Source organism: Quercus suber, unplaced genomic scaffold (assembly GCF_002906115.3).
Source record: "Quercus suber isolate HL8 unplaced genomic scaffold, Cork oak 2.0 scaffold_34, whole genome shotgun sequence".
Classification (NCBI taxonomy): Eukaryota; Viridiplantae; Streptophyta; class Magnoliopsida; order Fagales; family Fagaceae; genus Quercus; species Quercus suber.
The window spans coordinates 1,689,145-1,699,749 of NW_027069499.1; the positions used below are offsets into that span (position 1 = coordinate 1,689,145).

Here is a 10,605-nt window from a genome sequence, read left to right on the forward strand (position 1 = left end):
AAAATTTGGGGTCATTTTATTTTTGATCAATTACATTTCAAAAAAGTTATTTTGATACTTCATGTTTGATTTCACTTCCATATTAACCCAGTTATCCATTTATGTCAGTAATTTGACCGTTAAATACTTTTCATTTATAACTATTTTATGAAGTATATGGATAATTTTCATTGTTGTAGGCAGAAAAATATATCATGGATGGTCAAATAACCAAAGGTAATGGATGGAATGACTAATATGAAACGAAATCAAACATGAAGGGCTAGAATGAAAATTTTGAAACATAGAAAGTCAAAATGAAAGCAACATCAAACTTCAAGGCCAAAAGTGTAATTTAGTTAAATACAAGGAAAAAAAAAACAAAAACAAAAAATGTAAAAATCTGTTTGGAAACATTGTTTATATTTTTAAAAAATATATATAAATAAAAAAATATTTATAAAAATACATATAATATTATTTAAAAATTAAAAACTAATAATCAAAATGTCATGCCAAACTATCCCCAAATTGTCGGATACCCATGTCTGTAGGTTGACTTCCAATGCAAGGAAAGGGACAAGGGTGTTCCGGTGAAACAGTGCATAAAACCAAATAAAAATTCAAGTGGCAATACCCTGAAATATCACAGAATCGTCGGGGCAATTTGATCAGAAATGTATTCAAAAAAACCATATACCCTTTTTTATTTTCCAAAAAAAGAAAAAACTTGAATTTTGTTTTGGATAGGAAAACAACAAAAGAGCCCTGTTTTTTTTTTTTTTTCAGAGAGAGAGAGAGAGAGAGAGAGAGAGAGAGAGAAAAGAGGTTACAGGAGGAAGAAAGGACAGAAGTCTCTACGAAAGGAGCTTTGACCCTTCTCCTCTCCTTCTCTTCTTCATAATCAGCTGTTTTCCTCTTCTTCTCTTATTCTATTTCCTTATATATATATATATATATATATCAATCTCCTCTCAATTCCTTTCCATTACACACCATTCTATTTCTTCTCTCTCTCTCTCATCATCTATTTTCTCGGAAAACCAAAAGATTCAAATCCACAAACCCATCTGACAAAAACGCAAATCCCATATGGGAAATTGTTGCGTAACCCCGCCGGTGGCCGAGGAAGGAGAAAACAATCTCGATCTCAAAAGCAACAAGAACAACAAGAAGAAGCCAAACCCGTTCGCCATCGACTATGGCGTGGCCCCACAAAACGGGAAGACCGTTAACAAGCTCTGGGTCTTGAAGGACCCAACCGGCCGAGAGATCGAGGCCCGGTATGAGCTCGGCCGAGAGCTCGGCCGCGGCGAGTTCGGAATCACGTACTTGTGCACGGACAGAGAAACAGCTGAGACTTTAGCGTGCAAGTCGATATCGAAGAAGAAGCTGAGGACTCCGGTGGATATTGAGGATGTGAGGACAGAGAGAGAGAGAGAGAGAGAGAGAGAGAGAGAAAAGAGGTTACAGGAGGAAGAAAGGACAGAAGTCTCTACGAAAGGAGCTTTGACCCTTCTCCTCTCCTTCTCTTCTTCATAATCAGCTGTTTTCCTCTTCTTCTCTTATTCTATTTCCTTATATATATATATATATATATATATCAATCTCCTCTCAATTCCTTTCCATTACACACCATTCTATTTCTTCTCTCTCTCTCTCATCATCTATTTTCTCGGAAAACCAAAAGATTCAAATCCACAAACCCATCTGACAAAAACGCAAATCCCATATGGGAAATTGTTGCGTAACCCCGCCGGTGGCCGAGGAAGGAGAAAACAATCTCGATCTCAAAAGCAACAAGAACAACAAGAAGAAGCCAAACCCGTTCGCCATCGACTATGGCGTGGCCCCACAAAACGGGAAGACCGTTAACAAGCTCTGGGTCTTGAAGGACCCAACCGGCCGAGAGATCGAGGCCCGGTATGAGCTCGGCCGAGAGCTCGGCCGCGGCGAGTTCGGAATCACGTACTTGTGCACGGACAGAGAAACAGCTGAGACTTTAGCGTGCAAGTCGATATCGAAGAAGAAGCTGAGGACTCCGGTGGATATTGAGGATGTGAGGAGAGAAGTGGAGATCATGAAACACTTGCCCCAACACCCGAACATCGTTACTCTTAAGGATACCTATGAGGACGATGATGCTGTTCATATCGTCATGGAGCTCTGCGAAGGTGGCGAGTTGTTCGATCGGATCGTCGCTCGTGGCCACTATACTGAGCGTGCCGCAGCTGCCGTAACCAAAACCATCGTCGAAGTTGTTCAGGTTTTGATTCGATTATGTTCAAAAAAAATTTTATTTTTTATTTGTTTTTGTGTATGTGGGGATTGATTATTGATATTTCATATGCTAATGAATCAAATGATCGAGTGGTTTTTGTGGTTAAGCTGTAAACTTGATAATTCTGGTGACTTGACTTGAATGTTTGACCCTTTTTTTTTTTTCTGTGCTGATTCTACTGAATACTGATTCCCTCTTTATGGAGTACTCTTGATTGTGCGATTTGATTTCTCTCTTGTGTTATGGATATCCATGGCAGTACTTTTACTAGCTCAACTGTCACCTGGCTTCGTGTGTTACTTACCAATGACCAATTTTTTTTTTTTTTTTTTTTTCAACTGTCCAACCGTGCAGGGTTTCTCGTAATATGATATGTGCTCCATGTCTGTGATTCAAATCTCACTTTCTGTTTCCAAGCTATCTACCTATCAAAAAAGAAAAGAAAAATTGTACAATCATGCATTTTTTTTAATTGATTTTCGTAAGCATTCCTTCACATTGCAGATTATCCTTGCCCATCCACTGAGACGGCTCAGTGTTTTTTTTTTTTTTTCTAGGGATAGATGTTGATGGCAATTAGTGAAATGGGTTTTTTTGTTAGATTTGAGGTATAATCTTTTATTAATAGCCGCCAAATATCACAAACTAAGCTGGTCCCAATGATGTGTTTGTTTTTAAGTCCCAGTGTTATATTCTACCATTTTTAGGCAAGGCTTCTATGTTCTCTGATTGCTTATTTGACCAGATTCATGATAGTTTCACTGATTTTTTTTTTCTTCATATTTAACGTTAGGGTTGTGCTTTTTTCTTGTGTTTAACGTGCTTTATTGTGTTGCAGATGTGCCACATGCATGGTGTGATGCATCGGGATCTCAAACCTGAGAACTTTTTGTTTGCTAATAAGAAGGAGACATCACCTTTGAAGGCAATTGATTTTGGGCTTTCTATATTCTTTAAACCTGGTATGTTTTATCAAGTTTGATAATTTTTATTTTCTAACTCTCATCAATTGGTTGTATCCTTTAATGTATATTAGCTGACTTGTTTATTTCTGCAGGTGAAACATTTGCTGAGATAGTCGGAAGTCCATACTACATGGCTCCTGAGGTGCTAAAACGGAATTATGGGCCAGAAATAGATGTTTGGAGTGCTGGGGTAATCCTTTACATCCTACTTTGTGGTGTCCCACCTTTTTGGGCAGGTTAGTTTTGTTACCATCAGAAAGAAAAAATCTTGTTTTCCCAATTGAAAAGAAAAATGAAAAATCCTTCTTCACTTTTGTCAAAGTTTTAACCCAAACCGCTAGTAGAGGGTTTCGTATTGAATTATAGTTAAAGGATTTGTTATTTTTGAATTATAGTTAAAGGTTTTGTATCTATGAGAAGTGTATGCATAAAACCTGTTCTTTTTGTATGCAGAAACTGAACAAGGAGTTGCACAAGCAATTATAAGGTCTGTTGTAGATTTTAAGAGGGATCCTTGGCCTAGAGTTTCTGATAATGCAAAAGACCTTGTCAAGAAGATGCTTGATCCTGACCCAAAGCGGCGGCTTACTGCTCAGGATGTGCTAGGTAGTTTTTATTCTAATACCTAATCATCCTATTGCCCACCAAGCAGATATATGGGATTAATTAAAAATTCGGCTGTTGGAATATAACAAACGTGTTCATCAAATGCAGATCATCCTTGGTTACAGAATGCAAAGAGAGCTCCGAATGTTTCTTTAGGTGAAACTGTGAGGGCAAGGCTCAAGCAATTTTCTGTAATGAATAAGCTCAAGAAAACTGCTCTGAGGGTAATGACTCAAACATTTCAGCTCAAGAAAACTTTGTCATGCTTTGTGATTTCAGTCAGATGTTAATCTGAATGATTAACTCTTAAGTATTTTTTCTTTTCTTTTCTTTTTTTAATTTCAAATAAACAGGTGATTGCAGAGCATTTGTCAGTGGAGGAAGTTGCAGGCATAAAGGAGGGATTCCAGTTGATGGATACTACCAATAAAGGCAAAATTAACATTGATGAGCTAAGAGTTGGGTTGCACAAACTTGGCCATCAGATCCCTGATTCAGATCTTCATATTCTAATGGAAGCTGTAAGCCAAAAACTTCCATTTGAAATCTTTTCATTATGCTTAGGCCTAATGTGGGACCTTGATTTTCTTTAGCTTTATGGGTTTAAAATTATGTCTGTAATTTTAAAAATGTCAAACTAGATGCCAAAAAAAAGAGTAAAAATAGCTTGTGTTTCCAGGTACACTGAACACATTTTCCTGCCAAAAAAAATCTTTTATGGGTTCACGTGTTTAAATTGTAGCAAGCATGGATTCTGTTCCTTGTGTTAACCCAATACATCTTTCTAAAGTTCTGTGCAATTCTTAATCTTGGGAGTAATTAGAGGCTATTCTTGCAGGGTGATATAGATAAGGACGGATATCTGGATTATGGAGAATTTGTAGCGATTTCTGTTCACTTAAGAAGGATGGGCAATGATGATGAGCATCTTCTCAAAGCCTTCAAATTCTTCGATAAAAACAAAACTGGGTATATAGAAATGGAGGAGCTACGAGATGCCTTAACTGATGAACTTGAGCCAAACTGTGAAGAAGAAGTCATTAATGCCATTATGCATGATGTGGACACGGACAAGGTTGGTCACAATGTCTAACAAATAATGCTGTTACTTGTACCTAGTACCTACTTATTTATTTTTCTTTTATGCAAAGTAGCATATTCTTATTCACACTTCAAATCTCAAGTGGGCATGATGCTTGAACAGCAATGAGAACCGATTTTAATTCGTAGGTGTTTACACTTTACAGAATATGAACAGTTATGGTAAAAACCTTAAAAAATAAAATGATGGTAGTAAAACTGAATCAGGACATGTGCTTTATCCACAATGTTTGATCTTTAATTAGAATCTGCTATGAAATCTTCATATATGTTTTTTTCTGGCACATAAATGTGCATATTTGCTTTGCAGGTAACACCGCATGCTTAAATGGTCATATTAAAAAAAAATAAAAAAAAATTTGTCTGTAATTTGTCGTTTATGATAGTCTTCTTAGTCTCTGGTCTTTCTTGGAAGTAAAAAAATTATAGTGTTTGTAAAATTATGGTAGCACCAAATGTTTGCGTGCCTAAAGTTCACTCTTAACTGCATTCCAAAAACTTGCAGGATGGACAAATAAGTTATGAGGAATTTGCCACAATGATGAAGGCAGGCACGGATTGGAGGAAAGCGTCAAGGCAGTATTCACGAGAGCGGTTCAATAATCTCAGTTTGAAATTGATCATGGATGGATCAATTACAGTTAAACAATGAGAGTGGAGGAGTCAAAGAATGACATATTACTCTTGGAAATATGCATATTAAAGAAAGGAAGAAATGTTTTTTTTTTTTTTTTTTTCATAATTCCTTTTTTCATTCTTTTCTTTCCTTTTTGAAACCCCCATTTGGGGGTAATCCAGGGTGTTGAAGTCTTAACTCTTTATGGATTGAAAATATATATTTTTGTTTGTTATGACATGAGAGTTCCTGGGGATAGGAGTACCCTGAAGAACGTCTGTATATATGTTAAATTGGCACACTTTCTTTACAGTCAGCAACCAATCAGCATCTCACACATTGTTGGTGAAGCTTGATAGGTTTGACTTTCACGTGGATGTTAATTCAGATACAACTGAAAGCAAGATTTGATTGTTACATATATTTCTTTATGAACTTCTAAATGATTACAAAACCAATTTTTTTAAAGGTAGCTATGCCTACTCTAAGGGATTAATTTAATGGTTCTTAAGGTTTTACGATATCTATGAGATCTTGGATTTGAAACTACATCTTAGGGTCACTCTCATGAGATTTTTCAATGTAATAACTTGGTGCATGTGGGATGAGAGATTGCATACACCCAATGGCAAAGTTAGGGGGGAAAATGATTAAAATGATAAATTATATGTAAGTTGAATAACTACCCCCCCCCCCCCACCCCCCCCCCCCCCCTAAATTTTTAGGAAAAATGTATTATTGATTTAGTCTCCAGTTAAAATTTGAGTTTGCTTTCCCTAAAATCTTAAAATTCGTTTAGAAACCCTTCCAAATAAATAAAAAATAAAATCAATTGATACAAAGTGAGTCATTTAATGGGAGAAACCATTCACAGTTGATGCATAGTAATTTAGTAACATGAAAGAGCATAAATCATAATTTTGTTGAGTTAAAGTTAATTTATATAATTTTTTATTTATTTAAGAATTTGTTAAATTTAGCTTGGCACCCTAAGAATAAATTTTTGACATCGCTATTGCATACATCTAAGAGAATAGTCAAATATTCGAAAGTTCAAATTTTACTATTCAAATTTGGGTTCGATGTCATTTGTTCATTAAAATTGATAACTTTGATAAATTTGTCTTTGATTTGGAAAATATTGTTAATGTTATCCTTATGGCTATCATCATTAAAAAAAAAAAAAAAAAGGAAAGCTGGCGGTTTTTCTTTTGGGTGAAAAAAAACATTGTTAATAAAAAAAATTAAATATCAAACAATATCATTAAAATTTATTTTAAAAATTAAAATCTAGATTTATCTTTGAAAACAGAAAGAAAGAGGAAAGTTATAAAATTCTTCAAGAGGTTATAAAAACCTTCACTTTGCTCATTCTATTTTCAAAATAAACACTTTCATTATATTGTGATAAAAAATCTGACATAAAGCAAAAATATTTGACATAAAACTATTTCTTAACGGGCACCATAAACACTACCCTTATAAAAGACACGGGAGTGCCACATGTCCATTTCAAGACGTGTTAGTACTCAAAACCAAAACCAAATCCAAATCCTATAAAAGATGTTACATTTTTCTAGTGACTTTGATTTAATGCCATGTGCATAATTTATGGACTTGTTATCAATTGTCCTAAAAATATTTTGCTTGTTCCTTTAGTTTAATGCAATGTGCATAATTTCAAGATCTCCTACTTTGATACTACGTTAATTTACTAATTGTCCAAAAAACTCAAGCAGTTATGAAATATTTAAGCATTAACATAATTATAATAAATTCAACTTAAAAAAAATCAATAGTTTTTAGTGTAAGAATCTAAACCTTGAATATATCAATTAAAAACACAAAAAAATACTAATCAATTGAGTTACAAGACTCTTGGCTAGCTTGTCTTAATTGTTTCAAAGACTGCAATGTAAAACATATGAAAGTTGACAGAAATACTTACCGTTTTTATTTTTGTTTTACTTGCCACAAACAAAAATTTGGTTTATTAGTTGACTAATTGGCATGTGAGCAAAGAGTGTCACGGTCTATTGGGAAGTAAACTTGACGCTGTAATAAAACTTAATTCTAGTGAGGAGTTTCAATTATTGGTTTGGTGGTATTTTAGATTGACCATTATTCTTCTCCAAAAAAAAAAAAATGACCATTATTAACTTTGTTTTTTAAAAGACTGATCACTGATGTCAGATATGCACCTAATCACCTAACTCTAGCTAGCTTTTGTTTTCAGCAAAAATAAATAAAAAATAAAAATCTAGCTTTTGTATTTACTTCCCAGATTTCTGAACTCTTTTTTCTTTTTTTGTAAACTGATGAAGTCGAAAAAATCACCAGTGAGCCGCACGTACTCACACGCCCAAAAGGCAACTTGCACAACACAAGAAAGGGGAAAGACTTACGCAGAGAGCACCGGTGTGGTGCCGGCCAAATACCCTCCGAAGGTTAAGTTAAAACTCTTTTCAACTTTAGAGTGCTAGAGAGGGGTTAATTATGCGTACCTCGATTTGTGAGGGTATTGGGGCTTTTATAGTAGTCGAAAGTTAACCTTTTTTACTTGGAGTCGAAGTCTTTCCTTGTAGAAATCCTCTTGAGGAGTCCCAAACGTGATGGACAAGTCATATTCCTTATAAAGAAGATCTCCATCGATGCACGCAGCTTCTAGAACCCTAATTGCGCTAGGACTCTAATCACCCCTAGAATTTAGGAGGTGTGCCACAAGTATTCCCATATAGGGATTCTGTCTGACACATGGCCAACAAATCTGTCCTCACCGAGTCTTGCACCTAATGGGCCCATCCATCAACATTGCTTAGATCCGTCAGCTTATTTTCTCCTCTTCAGTTGCCCCCTTCACCCTATGGGTCCGTGATCTCGGAGTGAAAGGACCCGTGGGGTGACGGTTCGATTTGGATCTTGAGAGACTTGTCAATCTTTGACAGGCTAGCCCGAAATTATTTCTGGCGTAGGGGACCTAAATTTTGACCAAGGCACTTTTGGGTGACATGGTCCAACTGTCCTTCCGTAGGTAAGAAGACTTAGAATTTTCACCAAGGCATTCGCGGGTGACTTAGTTCGTCCCTCCACCCGTAGGTAGTAGGACTTAAAATTTGTACCAAGGCACTTGTGAGTGATTTGGTCCGTCCATCTACCCATTGGTAGTAGGACTTGGTCCATCCTTCCACCCGTAGGTAGTAAGATTTAAATTTTGTACGGAGAGGCAAAATTTGAACATGCCATCCCTCACGGATGCAACTCTGCCACATATTGCCGCAGAGATGCAGGCGATGAAGGAGCAGATGGAGGTTATGATGAACGCGCTCAAAGGACGGGTGTCTAGTGACCTTGACGACTTGGTCAACCGCACCGACTCGCCTTTCACTGCGGCCGTCAACTCCTTCCCCCTACCCCATAAGTTCCACATGCCGCATATAGACAGTTACGACTGGGTGAAGGATCCACTGGATCATCTAGAGACCTTCAAGACCCTGATGCATCTTCAAGGAGTAGCGGACGAGATCATGTGTAGGGCCTTCCCTACAATGCTGAAGGGCCCGACGAGAATTTGGTTCAGCAGGCTGACGCCCAATTCCATCAGCACTTTCAAAGAGCTGAGCGCCCAATTCACGTCGCACTTTATTGGAGGACACCAATACAAGAAGTCCACGACCCCAAGTGGACGACCAACAAGGTGACGAGGTAACACTTAGTCACCTCAAGAAGTCCACAACAAGGCGACGAGGTAACACTTAGTCACCTCAAGAAGTCCACAACAAGGCGACGAGGTAACACTTAGTCACCTCAATAAGTCCACGACCCCAAGTGGACGACCAACAAGGTGACGAGGTAACACTTAGTCATTTCAAGAAGTCCACCACAAGGTGACGAGGTAACACTTAGTCACCTCAATAAGTCCACGACCCCAAGTGGACGACCCACAAGGTGACGAAGTAACACTTAGTCACCTCAGTAAGTCCACGACCCCAAGTGGACGACCCACAAGGTGACGAGGTAACACTTAGTCACCTCAATAAGTCCACGACCCTAAGTGGACAACCCACAAGGTGACGAGGTAACTCTTAGTCACCTCAAGAAGTCCACGACCCCAAGTGGACGACCAAAAAGGTGACGAGGCAACATTTAGTCACCTCAATAAGTTCGCGACCCCAAGTGGACGACCCACAAGGTGACGAGGTAACACTTAGTCACCTTAAGAAGTCCACGACCCCAAGTGGACGACCCACAAGGTGATGAAGTAACACTTAGTCACCTCAATAAGTCCACGACCTCAAGTGGACGACCCACAAGGTGACGAAGTAACTCTTAGTCACCTCAATAAATCCATGACCCCAAGTGGACGACCCACAAGGTGACGAGATAACTCTTAGTCACCTCAAGAAGTCCACGACCCCAAGTGGACGACCAAAAAGGTGACGAGGGAACACTTAGTCACCTCAATAAGTCCACGACCCCAAGTAGACGACCCACAAGGTGAAGAGGTAACACTTAGTCACCTCAATAAGTCCACGACCCCAAGTAGACGACCCAAAAAGGTGACGAGGCAACACTTAGTCACCTCAATAAGTCCACGACCCCAAGTGGACGACCCACAAGGTGACGAGGTAACACTTAGTCACCTCAATAAGTCCACGACCCCAAGTGGACGACCCACAAAGTGACGACCCCAAGGTGACGAAGTAACTCTTAGTCACCTCAATAAGTCCATGACCCCAAGTGGACGACCCACAAGGTGACGAGGTAACTCTTAGTCACCTCAAGAAGTCCACGACCCCAAGTGGACGACCAATAAGGTGACGAGGTAACTTTTAGTTACTTCAACAAGTCCACGACCTCAAGTGGACGACCAACAAGGTGACAAGGTCACACTTGGTATCGACAGCAAGTCCATGACCAAAGTGGACGGATACATGTCCATGACCAAAAAAAAAAAATGGTGGACGGGTGCATGGAGGGATGCATGTCCAAGGAATGGACGGACACCCCCCCCCCAAAAAAAAAAAAAAAAAAAAAAAAGAAAGAAAGAAGTGGACGGA

The 10,605-nt window shown here is 38.3% G+C and overlaps 1 protein-coding gene across 1 annotated transcript; it reads left to right on the plus strand.

The window, feature by feature from the left end:
- The first annotated feature begins 1,429 nt into the window (after positions 1–1,429).
- On the plus strand, positions 1,430–5,965 carry LOC112012995 (calcium-dependent protein kinase 32). Its single transcript, XM_024045374.2, has 8 exons — positions 1,430–2,245; positions 3,099–3,222; positions 3,318–3,461; positions 3,679–3,831; positions 3,940–4,055; positions 4,185–4,352; positions 4,670–4,906; positions 5,438–5,965. The coding sequence occupies exons 1-8, from the start codon at positions 1,712–1,714 to the stop codon at positions 5,582–5,584; spliced, it is 1,623 nt and encodes a 540-aa protein (XP_023901142.1). The 5' UTR covers positions 1,430–1,711; the 3' UTR covers positions 5,585–5,965.
- Positions 5,966–10,605: the final 4,640 nt, after the last annotated feature.

Excerpts from the sequence above, each read along its gene's own strand:
- LOC112012995 (XM_024045374.2), top strand. The coding sequence starts at position 1,712 with ATGGGAAATTGTTGCGTAACCCCGCCGGTGGCCGAGGAAGGAGAAAAC. Across the intron at positions 2,246-3,098 it reads CCATCGTCGAAGTTGTTCAG|ATGTGCCACATGCATGGTGT; the intron begins GTTTTGATTCGA and ends ATTGTGTTGCAG. Across the intron at positions 4,056-4,184 it reads TCAAGAAAACTGCTCTGAGG|GTGATTGCAGAGCATTTGTC; the intron begins GTAATGACTCAA and ends TCAAATAAACAG.